Source organism: Terrapene carolina, unplaced genomic scaffold, assembly GCF_002925995.2.
Source record: "Terrapene carolina triunguis isolate 2854851 unplaced genomic scaffold, T_m_triunguis-2.0 Scaffold84, whole genome shotgun sequence".
In the NCBI taxonomy this organism is placed as follows: domain Eukaryota; kingdom Metazoa; phylum Chordata; order Testudines; family Emydidae; genus Terrapene; species Terrapene triunguis.
In genome coordinates, this window is record NW_020664435.1 from 40,932,263 (window position 1) to 40,952,090 (window position 19,828).

General features: G+C 46.5%; 1 protein-coding gene across 5 annotated transcripts in view; it reads left to right on the forward strand.

The window, feature by feature from the left end:
- ARMC3 (armadillo repeat containing 3) overlaps nucleotides 1-18,672 on the forward strand; it is a 112,548-nt gene extending 93,876 nt beyond the window's left edge. For 4 of the 5 annotated variants that reach the window (XM_026649489.1, XM_026649488.1, XM_026649492.1 and 1 more), the window contains 3 exons: nucleotides 1,368-1,571; nucleotides 14,341-14,503; nucleotides 18,075-18,672. In XM_026649489.1, the coding sequence (XP_026505274.1) occupies nucleotides 1,368-1,571; nucleotides 14,341-14,503; nucleotides 18,075-18,284 (577 nt within the window). In that variant the 3' untranslated portion in view covers nucleotides 18,285-18,672. The remainder of the gene's footprint in view (nucleotides 1-1,367; nucleotides 1,572-14,340; nucleotides 14,504-18,074) is intronic. The other variant, XM_026649491.1, reaches the window with a different exon arrangement.
- Nucleotides 18,673-19,828: the final 1,156 nt, after the last annotated feature.

Consider the following 19,828-nt stretch of genomic DNA (forward strand, 5'->3'; position numbering starts at 1 on the left):
GTTTTTTTCCCTCTTTCACTAAGAAAGGGAATTTATTTTTCTAATTGTTTTGGCATTTATGTTTGCCGATCACAAGCATGTACGTGACTCACTAACATTTGACTCCATCATTGCTATTGGTATCATAGTTGGAACTGCATTTATTTTCATGCAAATTTTAAGTTATTTTACAGATATAACTAAAAATACAATCTGAAAATAAACAACCTTCATCTGCCCAGTGTCTAAAGTTACGTGTTTAGCTAATGTTTTTTAAACTGGCACTGCTAAGGTTAGTCCAAGCTAAAGTTACATTCTAGAAGGATACTGTTATTTGATTGTACCTCTTTAAATAATGAGTGACAAAGCCCAATATGATAATAAAAGTAATAATGATAATTACTCCAGCCAGGACAGGTTAGGCATTTGAGAACTCACTACTCAAAGAATTAAATGTAAGCATAAGACAGAAATAAAATTATGAAATCTACAAACCGGTCAAAAAACTAAAATAACAGCACTTTGAAATAATAAAATTACAGAGAACATATATGCATTACAGGAAGTACCAACAAGTAATATAAGTATGTGTTGGGGGGTGAGTGTGAAAGAGACAGCATGTGTGAGCTGGGGGAATGTGTGAGCAACTGCGCGCTGCCCCTTTAAGAGCGTGGCACTCACCAGCCTGAAGGAAAGCTCCTTCAGCCACAGCAGCAGCCGCCAGCAGCTCTGTCCCTCTGTTGGTGAGCCCTGTCCTCACACACACATCCCGCTCTGCGGAAATGGGGTACATGGGCGGGGGCAGCACTCCTCCCTCTCAGACAGCAAACAGGAAGCTCCCAGGAGCAGTTGGCCGGGGTAGCTCGAAGGCAGGGGGCAGAAGACGCAGGGCTGTAGATGCCAGCCGGAGGTGGGGCACCCCTGCTCCAGAGGCACCCTGTTTATAACGGCGCCCTGGGCTTTCGCCCAGTTCGCCCCTACCTAAGGCCAGCCTTGGTTATAGAAACCTCTTATTATTATGTGCCTATATTCAGATTGGTAGTGCTTACCACTGCAGATCCAGTAGTACAAACAGTCCTTATAGGGAGAGGTATGCTGGTGTCATTGTAGCTGTCTGGTCAGGGGTTATGTGAGCACAGACATGCAGACAATGCCACTTGGTACCTAAGCCCCTCCTCAGAACACCTTCCACAACTAGTGTTCACAGGTCCTGTGAAATCGCCTCTTTGTGGATTTGGAGGCATTCAGAATCAGACGAGAAAACTTTCCAGGCTCCTCCCCTCCAAAATTGGGTTTCCGGCTGTGTCCCTACACAGAGCCATGCAGCTGGAATTTGGCTGAGAGAGATTATCTCATTCTAAATAAATATCCATTGTTTTCTATTTAAGAAAAGGAAAAGGAAAAAAAGAAGAAGATAAACCAAAAGAAGAAGAAGAGTTGCAAACAATGCCTAAAGTCCAGCAGGAAGTAATTCTTGAAAAGTTACTGTGGCTGCCACCATTTGACTCCATTTTACTGGATTACATTATTGATGCTTCCAAAATAATCCTACCATTAACTACTACCAAAGAACAGGTTGTGGCACTTGCACTGTGAGTACTGTATTGTGTCTGAAACAAAATACAAATATGTAGAGTTGAGTGAGAAACACTTTTTCCACCCCAGGAAAATGTTTGAGAATTTGAAAAGTTTTCCCATCCCAAATTGGGACAAAATGTCAAATAATTTTTGTGAACTAGCAATCTGAAAAAAATAAATTCAGTTTGGGTCAATCAAAATGTTTAGTGTCAGTAATTTCAAGATGTTTCTTTTAGATTTTGCCCTTTTTTATTTTAATCTTTTTTTACTATAATTAGCTTAAATTTCTGGATATAATGTTGTATCAAGCCAAAGAAATGGAGTTTTTCATTTTGAAAATGTCAAAATGAGGTTCTGCCAGGACCTTACCCCTCTGTAGAGCCCCCACGACCCAGAATGGTTCAGGGGAGCCCCCACACAGTCTGGGAAAACTGGGACTCAGGTGGTGCTTGCTCTCCCCCACTATGTGGCCTGGGTATGTCTACACTTAGGCCTGGTCCACACTAAAAAGTTAGGTTGACCCTACTATGTCTCTCAGGGATGTGAAAAATCCACACCCCTGAGCAACGTAGTTAAGCCATCCCAACCCCATTGTGTAGACAGCACTAGGCCAACAGAAGAATTCTTCCATTATCTCAGCTGCCGCCTCTTGGGGAGTTGGATTACCTGTGGTGATGGGAGAACCCCTCCCATCGACACAGGTAGTGTCTACACAGAAGCACTATAGCGGCACAGCTGCAGCACTGCAGCAGTGATTCTGTAGCTGATTAAGTGTAGATATACCCTCAGGCAGTAAGGACTCTGACCAGACTTGGGGAATTTGGGCTGTGTCCAGCTGAAGGCTGGAGGGAAGACTTTTGTGTTTAGTTTTGAACTTTAAGTTAAGAAATCTGACCTAAAGATGGCTGTTGTAAATGGACTGGAAAAATCCTGTGTGGAGTTTATTGGGTGGTCCAAAAAAGGAAACTGAGATGAAGGGCTGCATGCAGGGCTGCCCTGAGACCCCCAGAGAGTGCTGTGAGGTAGCCGCTCATCTACATTGACATTTGCCACCATCACATAGTCCACTCTGCTTGTGTGTTAGACCCCTTCCCCCAACCTGTGTGTGTCTTAGGCCAGGTCTATTCTACAGATCTATATCAGTATAACTACATCGCTCAAGTGTGTGAAAAATCCACCCTCCTGAGTGACATAGTTATATAACCTAATTCCCCGTGTAGACAGTGCTATGGTGACGGAAGAGCTTCATAGCTATTGCCTCATGGGTAGGTGAATTAACTACACTGACGGAAGAAGCTTTTCCGTCGGCATAGTAGCGCTGTAAGTGAAGACAAGCCCTTATTTATTTAGATTGTAAACCTTTTGGGGAAGGGCCTGTCTGCTACTTGTGTCTGTACAGAGCCTAGCACAATGGGGCCCTATTCTTGATTGGTCCTTGGGCACTGCCATAATAAACATGATGATATTTGATGATATTGTTATTAATAATAATAATACCAGTACATCACATTGCATTGTATGTTACATGATATCAATATCAACGTGTGGCTCAATAGTTACATTGATTGCAATGTTGTGTTTGACTGATATTAACAAGTCCAGGCTGTAATCACGGCCACACTAGGTTGAATCCTGACCTCTGAACAGTCTGCTTGCTTTCATCATCTTCCCAGCTTACCCTTTAGTATTTTACCAGTTCCCTGGCTGGTTTCTGAGGCCAGCTATCTTGGTACCAGACCCTCCTTAGTCTTGCAAAATTATTTATTTAGTTACCCCTCCCTTTTAATGATGTGATCTACGAAATGATTCTCCAGATGATTGCAAAATTTGACAAGACATGTATTCATCATCTCTGTTTATTCAGCTATGTATAAATCAGGCTCCAGCCTGAGCCCAAACATCTACACCGCAATTTTAGAGCCCTATAGCCCAAGCTCCGCAAGTCGGAGTCAGCTGAGTTGGGTGTTTAATTGCAATGTAGATATATCCTATGTATGATTCTTCCTGGTTGCAGTGCTCAGGGATTCTTCTGGAGGGGCAACAGACAATTGAAGACCTCCCCTTTGAGGGACATGCTTGTTTTAGTCTAAAACAGATGAAGCTTTGCATACTCTGAAGGACGCAAGAGTGGTTCTGAAGCCCTTGAGCCTCTGTACTCCAGTGATGAAGAAGACAAACTATCGTCCTCGGTGCCAGCCTAGACAGCAGTATTACCCCTTCCATCAGGTTGACAAATCTAAGAGGAGCAAAGGTCACAGAGAAGAAAGCTGATGGCTTCTCCTTCCTTGGTCTCTTCATCTACACATCCTCAGGCCTCAGAGCAGCCAATTTGACACATATGTCGAGGATAGCATATTATTCGACCTGGATCTCACTTGCTCTTTCCTGCCTTTCTGGGATAGGTTATCCCATTCTCACATGCCTGATAGTCCATCACCTCAGACAAATGGGTGCTAAGCATGGTGGAATTGGGATATACCCTGCATTTCCTTTCTATCCCTTCCTCCCATGCCCCTACCTGGTCCCTCTTCAGGGAACCCTCTCACAAGTCTGTACTAAGACAACAAGTGCAGACCCTGTGGACTTTGAGAGCCATAGAGGAGGTTCCCTTTCTGCATCAAGGCAATGGGGATTATTCTCATTATATTCTAATACCCAAGGCCAAAGGGGGTCTCAGACCCATCCTAGACTTTTGGAAGCTGACCAAATACGTCAAGAAGATAATATTCTGGATGGTGTCCCTGGCTATGATTATTGCCCACTTAGATACAGAGACTGATATGCTGTCCTTAACTTACAGGATGCCTGCTTCCATGTGGCGATCCATCCTGGCCTCAGGAAATTTCTGAGGTTCATGGTAGGAGATTATCATTATCAATTCACTGCCCTGCCATTCAAACCTTCATTGTCACAGAGGGTTTTTACCAAGTGCATAGCAGTAGTGGTGGCCTCCATGAAAGAGACATCCACGTGTATCCTTACCTGCCTCAGCCACAGAGTGGGAAGCACATCTGGGTGACCTACAGGCTCACAGTTTGTGGACTGCCTACGAGGCCAGCTTACACATAAACATACTCGAGATGTGCATAATATTCTCTGTGTGTTAGTGGTTCTTGCCTCACATTCAGAGCAAGACTGTCCAGATACTCAGCAACAACAGGACAGTGATGTTTTATGTGAACAAACAGGGGGTGCCAGGTCAGACATCCTCTGTCAGTAGGCTGTCAAATTGTGAAATTGCTTCATTCGGAGCTCAGTCACTCTCAAGGTGTCTCATCTGAGCATATGGTTCAACCACAAATGGTATCTCAATACAAACATTCTAGCTCGGATGTTCTGCATAGGAGGCTTTCCATCGGTGTATCTGTTCACAACTTGGCAGAACAGGAAGTGTCCCTGATTCAGTTCCAGGGCAGGTCACAGTCCCAGATCAATATCAGGCATTTTCCATGGGACATGGACCTGCTCTATGCATACCTCCGGTACCCTTGATTTCCAGGGTCATTATCAAGCTCAAGCAAGATCATGGCAGAATGATCCTTATAGCTCCAACCTGTCCAATCGAGACAGATTTGATAATCAGACCTCCACAAATTGCCCATTCAAAAACTTTTGCTGTTACTGATAACAAAAGACCTCATCTAGTGCTGCACCTCACAGCACGGTTCAATGGTTAAATGCAAAAGAGGTCCAGAATGTTAAGTGGTGGTCCAGAATGTTCTCCTTAATAGCAGAAAACCTTCCCACAAAAGCTACTTACCTGAGCAGTTGTAAGCATTTTGCCATCTGAACAGCCTCCCACAATGTGTTCCCAACTCAGACTAAAATTCAAGCAGTTCTGGACTGCCTTTTGCACCTTATGGAGTCAGGTCTATCCCACAGCTCCATTAGAGTGCATCTGCCTTCTCAGCATTTCACCCTTGCATAAAGGGTAAGGCTGTTTTCTTGGAAGGTCTAGATAAATTGTTCTTCTTCGAGTGCTTCTTCACGTCCATTACACATTAGGTGTACGCGCGCCGCGTGCACGAACGTCGGAAACTTTTTCCCTCAGCGGCTCCCGTCGGGACCACAGGGTCTCCCTTCCCGCCAGAGCGGCGCCTCGCCCTAGCGTATATATATCCCTGCCGGCCCGACCCTCCCTCAGTTCCTTCTTACCACCTGTGGCAACGTTGGAACAACTCTATCTCTCGTCTGAGAGTGTCCCTTAGCATAAGTGATTAGTGATAGTTATCAGTTCGTTATAGTTAAGTGTTTAGAGTTTAGTGTTAAGTAGCAGTTAATTAGTTCCTCACAAAGACCTAAATCTCTTTGTGATAGGTGTTTGGCAACCCCGGCACCGGCCCTGGGCGGCGGGGCATGCCGCACGCCCAAGGCTTCAAGGCTTGTGCCACGTGCCGCAGGCCTATGCCGTTGAGCGACCCGCACGACTCGTGTCTCCGTTGCCTGGGGGAAGCTCACCAAAAGGAGCGCTGTAAGATTTGTAAGGCTTTCAAGCCCAGGACTAAGAAAGAGAGAGACTTTCGCCTTAAACAGCTCCTCATGGAGGCGGCGTTACAGCCCTCCTCTTCCGCGGCACCGTCGACCTCGGTGCGGAGTGCCCCGGCATCGGTTCGCGACCTGACGCCGGCAGGGCAGCCTAAGTCTACGGTGCCGCCTCGGCGAGAACACACCCGGCACCGTTCTTCTTCGCCGGCCAGGCCGAAGGGCCAGCCCAAGGCCCGGGGACGTTCCCCGCACAAGAAGTCAGCACCGGCGAAGACCGCGAGTGCTGCCAAGGCCGTTACGGCCCCGATTTAGATCCCGGTGCCAGTGGCTCCGGCGCCGAAAGGCCCGTCAAGCCCCGGGATAAGCGCGTCGAGTGAGGAGGAAGGGCTGGAGGAACTGTTGGAACAGCCCTCCACCCCGGACACATTTGAGGCAGCAAAGGACCTCATTGAATTGTCCACTGAAAGCACCCTCCGCGCTAAAGACATTCCGCCGCGACTGCCATCCAAGGGCAAGCCGGCGATGATGCGCCCATCGCGGTCGCCATCTCGGCACCGGACACGGCGCCGGTCCCGGTCGAGCTCCGCCTCGGTGGACTCCCGGCTTCCCGCCGCGCAGCGGGCCGCAAAGCAGTCAGGCCCCGACGCGAGCGAGGCACCGTCCCAGCAGCCCGGCTCGAGCAGGCACCGGGACGCTTCGATCGCAAGGCTCCCGAGACCGCCCTCCCGCAGCCGTTCCCGGTCCTGGGATCAACGGTACCGGTCCAGGCCCAGGTCTGCACGGCGCCTCTCACGGTCCCGTTCTCGAAGGCACCGCTCCCCGACTCCGGAACGGCACCGCTCCACGGCACTGCCGTGACCCTCTAGATCGCCGTCCCTAGCGTCGGAAGAGGGCTCGGGCCTCTCCAGCAGATATGGCCGCAGAGTGCACGCCGTTAGGGAGCACGAGGCCTCTTGGCAACCGCATTGGAGCCATCCTGGACAATGGCCATTCTGGACCCCTTGGGCCTATCATCAGCAAGGCCCTCCGTCCAGAACCTCGAGATCGGGCCCCTCAGGACACCGGTCCCACTCCCCACGGTGCCGCCCTACCCCCCGTGCGGAGGCCACGGTCTCCAGGCCGCCAGACAGGGAGAGGACGGACTCGGCACCGAGCCCGGCACCGTCCCAGACCCAGGGCAGGGGACGCACCCCAGAGGGCCATCCCACCGAGGAGGAGTTGCAGGAGGACGAGGACACACAGAAGGCCATGACCTCCTCCTCCTCACCGGATGAAGCCGTGGCTGGCACAACAGTGTCCGGCCCTCCCCCGATTGACCATCGGGCACACCAGGACCTGCTCCGCTGGGTAGCCCTCAATTTGGGGTTGCAGGCAGAGGAGACGGTTGAGCAAGAGGACCCGATGGTGGACATTCTCAGCCCGGAGGGTCCCTGTTCTCCCATCCGACCCCATGTTCGCTGGTCGTTTCGGCGGTCAACGAAAGGGAGCGGCATGGCCAGCAGGCCCCTGCCCCCAAGGCCAAGGAGGCGAAACGATTGGACTTGTTTGGCAGAAAGGTCTACTCGTCCGGAGGCCTCCAGTTGCGGATCGCGAACCAGCAAGCGATCCTCAATAGGCACAATTTTAACTCCTGGGCATCAGTGTCTAAATTTAAGGATGCCTTGCCTCAGGGATCGCAACCCGAGTTTGCTGCCATAGTAGACGAGGGAAAGGCGGTGGCCAAAACCTCATTACAGGCCTCACTCGACTCGGCTGATGTGGCCGCTAGGACTATTGCGTCAGGCGTGGTAATGAGGCGCTCAGCATGGCTGCAGGCTTCTGGTCTTCCCCCTGAGGTGCAAAACACCCTCCAAGACCTTCCGTTTGAGGGTTCAGGGTTGTTTTCGGAGCAAACGGATGCCAGACTCCATGGCCTCAAGGACTCGCGGGCTACCCTCAAGTCCTTGGGGATGCACACCCCTGTGACGCAGAGGAAGCCGTTCAAGCCCCAACCTCCACAGAGGCAGTACCATCCTCGCCCTTGGCAGGAACCATACCGTAGACGGGGCAGGGACAATAGGCGTAGGCGCAACAATACGCCTAACCAAGGCCAAAACCAGGGCCAAAACAAGCCGCAGCCGGGAAATAAACAAGGATTTTGAAGCTGCGATCGAGGACAGCGTATCCATCTCTTTTCCGGATCCCCCCCTGTGTTTCAGGGACCGCCTGTCCCATTTTTTCCGTGCCTGGTCTCATATAACATCAGACCGCTGGGTCCTGCGCACGGTGGAGTCAGGTTATGCCCTCCAGTTCTCCTCGTCCCCTCCCTCCCACCCACCACCCCCGTCCCTCTTCAGGGACCCCTCTCACGAGCAACTCCTCATGCAGGAGGTACAGACCCTCCTCGCTGTGGGGGCGGTGGAAGAGGTTCCTCTGGACCTCAGAGGAAAAGGGTTCTATTCCAGATACTTCCTCATTCCCAAAGCGAAAGGGGGCCTCCGTCCTATCCTGGACCTTCGCAAGCTAAACAAGTACTTGCAAAAACCACGTTTCCGTATGGTCTCCCTTGGTACCATCATTCCTTCCCTGGATCCGGGGGATTGGCACGCTGCCCTCGATATGAAAGACGCCTACTTTCACATCGCCATTCGCCCGGCCCACCGGCGATTCCTGCGCTTCACTATCCAGCAGCGTCATTTCCAGTTTACGGTCTTGCCCTTCGGCCTGGCAACAGCCCCACGTGTCTTCACGAAATGCATGTCTGTGGTAGCAGCCTTTCTTCGAAAAAGACGGATGCGCGTCTACCCGTACCTGGACGATTGGCTCCTGGCGGGCCGGTCGGAGGCAGAGGTTCGCGCCCATGTGGCACTGGCGCTACAAGTATTCCGAGAACTCGGTCTGTTAGTCAATGTGCCCAAGTCATCGCTAGTCCCCACACAGAGACTGGACTTCATAGGGGCAGTCCTGGACTCGGTGGCGGCACGGGCGAGTCTTCCCGTATCGCGATTCCTGGCTATCCAGGAGGCCGTGACCTCCATTCAACAATTCCCCACGACCACGGCCAGATGTTGCTTACAACTCTTGGGGCACATGGCGGCCTGCACACACGTAGTCGGGCTCGCCCGTCTCAGACTCCGGCCACTGCAGCTGTGGTTGGCCCAGGTATATCGCCCCAACAGAGACTCATTGGGCATGGTCGTCACGATCCCAGCTCGGGTGTCGAGCGCCCTCTGTTGGTGGCTCGATCAACAGCAGGTTTGCGCGGGGGTCCCGTTCGCCGCCCCACAACCCGTTCTGATGTTAGTTACAGACGCGTCGGACCTGGGTTGGGGGGCGCACCTAGGGGACCTGCGCACTCAGGGTTTGTGGTCCAGGGAAGAACAGTTGCTTCACATCAACCTGAAGGAGCTGAGGGCGGTTCGCCTCGCCTGCCAGACCTTTCACGCTACCATAAGAGGACACAGCGTGTCGGTTCTGACGGACAACACTACCGCTATGTTTTACATAAACAAGCAGGGCGGGTCCCAGTCCTCTCCCCTCTGTCGCGAGGCACTCCTCCTCTGGGACTTCTGCATAACCCATTCAGTGCACCTTCGGGCTGCATATCTCCCCGGGGTCCAAAACGGGCTGGCGGACCGTCTCAGCCGGTCCTATCTCATGCACGAGTGGAGGTTGAGACGGGACGTCCTCCGTTCAATTTTCCTGAGGTGGGGGTTTCCCCAGGTGGATCTGTTTGCCACCAAGGACAACAGCCAATGCCCGCAGTTTTGCTCATTCCAGAAACGCAGTCCGGGCTCAATGGCGGATGCCTTTACAATCCCGTGGGGCGGGAGCCTGAGGTATGCCTTCCCCCCATTCCCACTCATCCACAGGGTCCTCCTCAAAACCCGCAGGGACAAGGCGACAGTCATTCTCATCGCCCCGGCGTGGCCACGCCAACACTGGTTCACAACTCTGTTGGAACTGTCCGTGACCACTCCGATAGCCCTCCCCCTCCATCACGACCTCATCACCCAAGACCGAGGTCGCCTACTCCACCCAAACCTGCCATCGCTGCATCTCACGGCATGGCTTCTCTCTGGCTAAGTGATGTGGAGCACAGGTGCTCTCAGGAAGTCCAGCAAATCCTCCTTGGTAGTAGGAAACCCTCCACAAGAGCGACCTACCTTGCCAAGTGGAAACGCTTCTCCCTATGGTGTGGGCCTCATCACACCCAGCCCTTGCAGGCCTCGATACCACTGATTCTGGACTACTTGCTGCACCTCAAGCATCAAGGCCTCGCCCCCGCTTCAATTAAGGTGCATCTGGCCGCCATATCGGCGTTCCACCCTGGGGAATCGGGGATGTCGGTGTTCTCCAATCCCACTGTAGTCCGATTCCTCAAGGGGTTGGAGAGGATGTTCCCCTACTCACGCCCACCGATACCCCCGTGGAACCTCAATCTGGTCCTCACTAAGCTCATGGGGCCGCCTTTTGAACCGCTGGCCTCTTGCTCCCTCATGCACCTTTCATGGAAGGTAGCGTTTCTTGTGGCCATCACATCGGCTAGGAGGGTATCGGAGTTGAGGGCCCTCACCTCGGAGCCTCCTTATACTGTCTTTTATAAGGATAAGGTGCAGCTAAGGCCTCACCTTAAATTCCTCCCGAAAGTGGTCACGAATTTTCACATGGGGCAGGACATTTGTTTACCGGTGTTCTTCCCCAAGCCCCATACGGACCCAAGCCATCGCAGCCTGCATACCCTGGATGTTCTGCGGGCCTTGGCTTTTTATCTGGTCTGCACCAGGCCTTTCCGCAAATCGACTCAGCTGTTTGTTGCCGTTGCGGAACGGATGAGGGGCCAGCCTATTTCGACGCAACGCCTGTCGGCATGGATCGTGCTTTGCATACGTACGTGCTATGAGCTTGCCAACGTACCAGCCCCACAGATCAGGGCTCACTCTACTAGGGCCCAAGCGTCCTCGACGGCCTTCTTGGCACAGGTCCCGCTCCAGGAGATCTGCAGGGCAGCCACCTGGTCGTCGGTGCATACCTTCACAGCCCACTACGCGATCCACCATCAGACCAGAGAGGACGCGGTGGTCGGCAGAGCTGTGCTTCAATCTGTTATTCCTTGACTCCTACCCTCCTCCAATGGTAAGCTTGTGAGTCACCTAATGTGTAATGGACGTGAACAAGCACTCGAAGAAGAAAAAACGGTTACTTACCTTCTGTAACTGTTGTTCTTCGAGATGTGTTGTTCACGTCCATTACACTTCCCACCCTCCTTCCTCTCTGTCGGAGTCACCGGCAAGAAGGAACTGAGGGAGGGTCGGGCCGGCAGGGATATATATATGCTAGGGCGGGGCGCCGCTCTGGCGGGAAGGGAGACCCTGCGGGCCCGACGGGAGCCGCTGAGGGAAAAAGTTTCCGACGTTCGTGCACGCGGCGCGCGTACACCTAATGTGTAATGGACGTGAACAACACATCTCGAAGAACAACAGTTACAGAAGGTAAGTAACCGTTTTTTTCCACCTATCAGGGTCCCAAAACTTTCTCAGGATTTGAATCTGGTGTTGTGTGCATTTTGGACCCTCCTTTTGAACTTTTAGCATTTTGCTTGCTTCTACACCAATCACCGAAAGTAGCCTTCTTAGTGGCCATCACCTTTGGAAGGAGGAGAGGACAGGTCAAAGATCTGCCATACAGTTTTCTACAAGGACAAGGTTCAGCTTAGACCAGGGGTAAGCAACCTATGGCATGTGTGCCAAAGGCAGCACGCGAGCTGATTTTCAGTGGCACTCACACTGCCAGGGTCCTGGCCACCGGTCCAGGGGGCTCTGCATTTTAATTTAATTTTAAATGAAGCTTCTTAAACCTTATTTTAAAACCTTATTTACTTTACATACAACAATAGTTTAGTTATATATTATAGAATTATAGAAAAAAGAACAGGAGTATTTGTGGCACCTTAGAGACTAACAAATTTATTTGAGCATAAGCTTTCGTGGGCTACAGCCCACTTCATCGGATGATGTAGCCCACGAAAGCTTATGGTCAAATAAATTTGTTAGTCTCTAAGGTGCCACAAGTACTCCTGTTCATTTTGAGGATACAGACTAACACGGCTGCAACTCTGAGACTTATAGAAAGAGTTAAAACTTTAAATTAGAGTGAATAAATGAAGACTCGGCACACCACTTCTGAAAGGTTTCCGACCCCTGGCTTAGACCACACCCTAAGTTTCTCTTAAAGGTGGTATCTGATTTCTGCTTGAATCAGTCTATCTTCCTGCCAGTTTTCTTCCCAAAGCCACATATTCACAAGGACGAGAGAGGGCTCCACACCTTCAGTTTTCACTGGGCATTTTCTTTTTACCTAAATAAGACAAAGCCCTTTCAAATTTCTTCAGAGCTCTTTGTTTTTTATGCAGAGCATATGAGAAGACAACCAATCACAACTCAGAAACTCTTGAAATGTAACACAGTTCTACCAATGAGACTCTGAGCCCCATCACCTGGGATGACAGCTTGGGAGTCATGTACAGGGTAATGGACACAGAACAACAAGAAGAAAAAATAGTTACTCACCTTCTTGTAAATGTAGTTCTTTGAGATGTGTTGCACATGGCTATTATGTGATCCACCCTCCTTTCCCAACACATCAGTCTCCCATCAGCTTCCAGTGGGGCAGCTCCACTCTTTATACCCTCTCTTTGGAGCATGAGGAGCTCACCTAGGAGTGGGACCCCCCGTATGTGTACTGCTAGGGAAGACTGTCTGGCACTAGTGCACCGGATGCACACACATCTACCGTGCAATGGACATATACAACACATCTCAAAGAACAGCAGTTACGCAAAGATGAGTAACTGGTTTTCTCATCCTTGTCCTCACTTTTTCCCTTTGAGGAGTCTAGTATTACAGCTGGTGCAAGAAATTTCCAGATTTTGTGTTCACCGAAGGTACCAGGTCCTTGCACCCTCTACCTGCTCCCAGCCACTGTCTGGCACCTAGCAAAACTTTGGTTGCATGGACTCACTTTAAAGCAAGATGCATCATTATGATATCAGAGTAACCTTTTTATGGTTACGATAGAGAGAATTCCATTCTGAACTTTTATTCTCAGGTGCCTGTAAGTTTAGCAAAAATACCTTCTGCCTGAAATTTCTCGATTGGTTTCATCCCAGAAGTGAATGTTTGTGGAAAATTTTATTAAAATCTGTTCAGTGATTTTTGAAATAACTGTATATGAAGGGGGCAAGGGTAAGAGAGGGAAGTGTTTTTCTGTTGTAAATATAACTTGGGTTTTTTTTTTAATTTTGTGCTTGGAAACTCAAAAAAAGATTCAATTTTCTCCATTCAAAAATTTCTCTGTTTCTATGTGTAAAATGTTTTAGTCCACAGCTTATTGCATTTTTGTTTATATCACACTTGAATAGGCATAAGCAACCAATGAAATTGCATAATTTTTTTTAGCAGATTTCTCCTATGTACCCTCTGTGCATGGAAGGAGTACTCCATAAAAATTTGTAAAGCCACTATCTTATCCTATCCACTACCTTTAAATTCTTCCTTAAAACTCACCTCTGCTGTGCCTTCAATGTACCATTGAATTTCATAGGACTTAAGGACATGCCTAAAATACTTAAGTGCTTTGATGAACAGGGATGGACTTGCTGAATCAGGGCTTAATGCCTTGGTATGTGCAGTTGTCTGATAGTAGTGCACTATCACAGTAATTGCATAGGCATTTTTGACCTTGGGTTTCCTTGGTTTGGCCATTAATTTTTATACATAAATTATAAAATACAAATCAATGCAATTACGAATGTTGGCCCTGGTTCAAGAAAGCAGATAAACACATGCATAACTTTAAATTTAATTGGGTTGGTTTCATAAATCAGTGGTCATTAGCTGTGACCTTATTTTTCTCATTTCATATTCTAATGTCTTTGATATTGTTTACTTAAAACAAATGGTAGTGCTGAGAATTATAGTAAATAACACAAATGATTCTATTAACTTCAAAGATGAATCCTAGCTTCTGAACTACTTTATCATTAATTTTATGTAATTTTTGCTGGTTCACTCTTGATAATTGGCATTGTGTTGCTCACCTCCAATGATCTGCATTATCATTTTAATTTATTTAATAGTGAGCATACTTCCACTACCAGTAACTGAACAATAAAACTAAAGCATAGATAACAAAGGTAATACACTTTTATATGTCATACAGGTATTGTTTGTATTTACACAGCTTTGTCATTATACCATTAAGCATGATAAGTATGATAGAAATGACAGATTTAATTGATTTTGGTGTACCTTAAAACAGGTTTGTTGCAGATAAGATGGGTGGCCCAATTGAAAGAGACAAATTACATGAATTCAGCTGGGAACTTCATATAAGTGAAATTGAATTTGAACTGAAATGCAATGTCGTACCTATTGGGAAAATCAAGAAAGGGACTTTCTACCACAGGGCTTTGCTTTTCAAGGTATATTAGCATTTACTTTACCACTTAACTGATCTAAAAATACTGATGGAATTACAAGTCTTTATTTTTGTTAAAGGAATAGCACAAACTACAGTACATTCGCTTCAATAGAACCTTCTAGTGTTATATTGCTGTTTATTTGTGTATATATTTAAGTCATTTTCCATTTGGCAAATATTTGATTTCCTTTTGAATGAAAGCCAGTATGGCTTCTTTCTGAAAACATCCTTGTTGTTATAAGCATCATTGAACTTGTCTTAAGTGATGTCAGCAGAATGCTTGATATAAGGCAAAAAGCCAAAATGTTTGATTGTGACTCAAAATATGTTCCCTTTTCTGTAAACTGTAAAGCACCAAATTATGCAGTGCTCATTATTTTTCATGCTGCAAATGTAAATTGTTGCAACAATAGCTTCTAGATGGTGCTCATGTGTAATACATTATGATAGGACATAGGGTCTTTCCTTACAGTCACAGAACACTTGACAATGTCATGTGCTGTTGGGCAAATATTCATTTTTCCAGTATGAGCTAAGTGAGTGTGCACATAAATAATTCCTACATTAACTGTAATAAAATATCCAATTGAGCAGATAAATTGTCCTGTGGAAAGTACCCTGTCATTAAATAGCAGTATCACTTATATTTAACAATTGATGTTGTATCTTACAGTGTAGAAAAGTTTAGGCTCAAATTCTGATACCAGTGAATTGCTCATGAGTTGGACAGTTCCTTGGGGGAACATTGGGCTGGAGTAGCCTCAGCATCCCCCTGCAATTGCCTCCTTCTGTTACTACTACCATCCCTCCCACTGGGGGAATGGCTAGTGGAATCAATCAGCCCCCCAGCAAACCTCCACCACACAGCCACATAATGGGTATGTCTACACTGCAATTGGGAGTGTGCCTCCCAGCTGAGGAGACAGATATGTGCTAGCTCGAAGCGACCTAGAGTGCTAAAAATAGCACTGTAGACATTGCGGAAGAGGTAGTGTCATGGACTAGCCACACAAGTACAAGCCCACCTGACCCCATGGGTACGAACTTTGGTGGCTATCCTGTGCTGCCACCCATTCTACAACGTCCACACTGCTATTTTTAGCAATCTAGCTCAAGCACAGCTGGTGTGCATCTGTTTACCAAAGCTAGGAGCACACTCCTCACTGCAGTGTAGATATAGCCACAGAATTGGGCTCTGTGGCATTCAGGATATACACCACCTGCGTGTGCCCCCCCAAATTTTACTCCTTCCTGCATAGTTAGAAATGGGAACTTTATCCTATTGCAAAAAGGAATTTCCCAGCTTTCCAGTGGATCCTACAACACATGCTTTGACACCTGAAATACTTGATATTTTGGACTTCAAAAATTACCTGAAGTAGGTTTTTCATACATAATAATGTGATTTTAAAGGTTTCTAAATTTTATGTTTTACATTTTTCTTTTCCCTGTGCAATATGTATGTGCATTTATGGTCCCAAGAAAGCCTGGCTTTACTGGATGAGGGATATGAAAAATAGTCCCGGAACAATTTTTTAAAAACTCTGAAACTAGTTCTCAACCGCTTACACACGGGACCCCCTCTCCCATATAACCAGGACCTCTCTCATTCAGCAGTATGGGAAGGATAGGGTCCCCCCAGGTTGAGAACACTTCTAAACAAGTACTTTTGTTTATATTTTGGCCCTTTTAAAAATATGTAGCATAAACAAACTAAATAATGGCATGTTGTAAAGATTGTACTAGCATTTGTTTGATGGGATAATTCATGAGCAACCTCCCAGGTATACTGCATTATATGGTGCATCCCACAGCAGAGCAGCTTCTGCCTCCCTTCTGCTGCACCACATACACATGTGGTAGGCCTCAAGATCAGAGCAACAGCTGGCTAGCGAGGGTGCAGAAAGGAAAAAGAGACTCTCCTTGGGTAGCATTGGGCTCCCTGATCCTTTCAGTCTTTCTCCTCCTCCCTCCAAATTGCAGAGAGAGCGTCCCAGGAAGGGAACCCAGAAGTAGTATTTTTGAGGAGGAAAATGGAGGAATGAAGTAGAATAGACTAGAGTAGGCTGAGCTGCTATGTTTTTCACAAGATTGAGGGAAGAGGAAATGGAGTAGACAATGAGTTGCTGGTCTCTTAATAGGCTGGTAGGCTCCAATCCATCTTCCTCCCTGCTCCATGTGAAAAATGTTGTGGCGCAGTCTCCCACTTCCTCTCCTGCAAAAACTAAGGCTCTGGGGCAGCCAGGCTCCTTCTCGCTGCTCGCTGGAGGAGAGGGTCAGAGAGGAGCAGGGGCCCAGGGCAGCTTGACTGCCAACCCAGGTTCAAGATGCGCAGGTCATGAGAATCCCGCTGCCATCTGTAACAAATTACAGAACTGATTTATTTCATTCACACAACGAGGAAACATCCTTTGGAAGAATTTTTATACTTAAAAAATTTATAATTAGGCTTGGCAGAATTCAATTTTTTTTTAAATTTCGACAGATAATATGAATGTTAATTTTGAAGCATTTTTTTTCCATTTTTATCAATTTAAATTTTCAGAGCTGTATGAATTTTGGACGGGGGGTTGTCAGATAATAATTACTTAAAGTAGACATTCTTAAAATGAACTTGTGGTATGAAGCACGGGGAGGAAGGGGACTGCTTTCAATGGCCTACCTAAATGGCACCCCTACTCCTGCTCCACTTATGCTGGCATCACAACACGTTTTATACCCATTAAGGTGGGACTCTAAGTTCTCAAGCAGCATTTTTCTTTCTTTGCCTATCCGCATATTTAGATTATTATCAGTGGAAATACTTTTTCATTGGTTTGTGTGTGTGAGGTGATATTGATGTTTGCTGACAATTACCAATAAAAATTCAATCCTCCAAGCCTAATTACAATATGTCAATTATAGTGTAACGTGCAACAAAACTCAAGTGTTCCACATTCCAGTCATCTGTCACACATTGCAATGGCGTGTATCATACACTGGCTGGTCTGAATGTTGAGAGATAAGCTTATGAGTGATGTTGCAATCACAAACCCATGCCGGTTAAACCTTTGTATCAAACATCATCATATGTTCCATGTTGTATACATATGCAGAGCATACATATATATCTTTGTTTGTATAGGTAGATTATTTTAAGGTGTTGTAATTCAAAAACAGCTCCTCCAATATTTTCTAAATTTGTTGAAAAGACTCTGTCTTGGGACCACATGTGCCCTTTCAATTTGATGCCTGGAGGAGTGACTTATAACACAAAATGAGTCAGTTCTTGAAAAGAATTATAATAACTGTATATCACTGCTGCTCTGCTAGAATATGATGGAAATCACATTTTAAAAATGCAATTTCCCTCCAGGACCTACAGTGAATATTTACTGTTTGAAGAACCCTGCAGGGAATCCAGAAAAATCTCCATTACCAAGTCTCCTTTAGGAAGGCTCTGCACCTTTCAGTTGTTCTCCTGTTTAAGCATTTCCGTGACCCAACGCTGCATTTCACAAACTAAACGTATTGTGATACCTTTCAGAAACTAGTGATGACTTTCATTAACTCCTTTTGGTTTTCTTTCATAGGTTATAGCAGACAGAATTGGCATTGGCTGTAGTTTAGTTCGTGGAGAATACGGCAGAGCTTGGAATGAAGTTAAATTAGTTGACGATTCTCCTCAAGGAATAACTGGACTTCTACTTCCTCCTCAAGTGTATATTGTAGATCTAATGTACCAGCCAGGTTGCTTAATGAAGCAAGGCAGTGCAGAGGCAGATCACTACCAACGTATTTAATCCTAATGTCAGATCTCTTCAAAAAGAAAATATTTTTAAGGAGATTTCATTAATAAATTTGTATGAAACATAAAGATTTGTGGGCCCAACTTTCAATCTTAGGTGCTGAAATTAAAGCACCTATTCCCACATTAAGTTGTTTAAAGAGGCACTTCAGTTCTTAAATATCCATTTTAGGTGTCTACTCTAAATCCTTGTTTGTGTTCCAGACTGTGAATTTAGGCATCTCATTTTAGGTATCTGAGTTTGACATGTTAGACATGTTATTCATTTTATTTGATGCTGTATTATAGAATAAAATGTAGAGATCCAGACTGTCAATATTGGTGGGCATAATACTTGACTGTGCAGTATCATTTCTCCCAGTAAATGTGTTTAAAGTATTTAAGAACTAAAGGGTCTGTTTTCTTTTCCTTTGGCTCTCTCATCTTCCATTGATGTTAATGGGAGTACATGAGGTGAGGAGAATACAAAGCTAATGAAATAATTAGACATGGTTAAACCAATTTATAATATCTTTTTTGTTAAAATAAGCAAAGTACTAAGAATTGTCTTAGGCTTTGTCTACACCAGCAGTTTTGTCGGCAAAACTTTTGTCGGTCAGGGGTGTGAAAAAACACACCACACCCCTGGCCGACATAAGTTTCACTGACAAAAGCTATGTCTCTCCCGCCGACATAGCTACTGCCACTCGTTGGGAAGCGTGGCTGATTGTCAACAAAGTGCTTCCATCAATAACCAGGGTCATCAGCATGTGGAATGCATGCTTTGGAGAGATATGATGAGAGGTTTGTATTTGTATTCATGACTGCTGATGAACCAGGACACTACCATTCCTCCCCCACCCTCTGCCCCAACTCTACAGCCATGTGGTGTGATTTCCTGGTGGGCTGTTTGGTAACATTTTCTCTTCTTTGGTTGTAAAGAGAAACAAAATGCAAGTCATTTGAAGTAAAAAATGAAAAATACTTTTCTAGACATGTAGCAAACACATTTGACAAGTAGACACTCAGCAAAACACATTATGGATAACAGACAACTTTGTACACTGTACTTTGACAAGATTTCTGTCAAAAATGTCATTTGTGTGCAGTTGTTTTGGAGGCAGATTTTCTGTCATGTATTTAGTTTTATATGAACTGAATTCTATTGCTTGAAAACTAAATCACCAGGAAGAAATGCCCTTGGCTAGCAAAAATTGACAACAAACCACGTGCAAGTTCAAAGTTGACTCAATACTAACAGAGTACGTGAAGTTCCATAGAAGCATTCAAGGTGAACTTTACGTTGAGCTTTTCCTTTACAGCGTTTAACTAAATATAACTCTCTGGGTATTTGAAAAAATAAATCATTGCTTTCTCTTGACTATGCAGCACTCTTCCAGCTAGGTCGTCAAACCAGTCAGTCATGGACTCCTTTGGCTGCCTGGAATCCATGCAATTCACAAATGCAGGTTGAGTGATATAGCCTTTATACCTAGACTCCATAGATGGTATATGGAATAGAAATGAGATATGAATGGAAAAAATAATCCAAAATTCAGA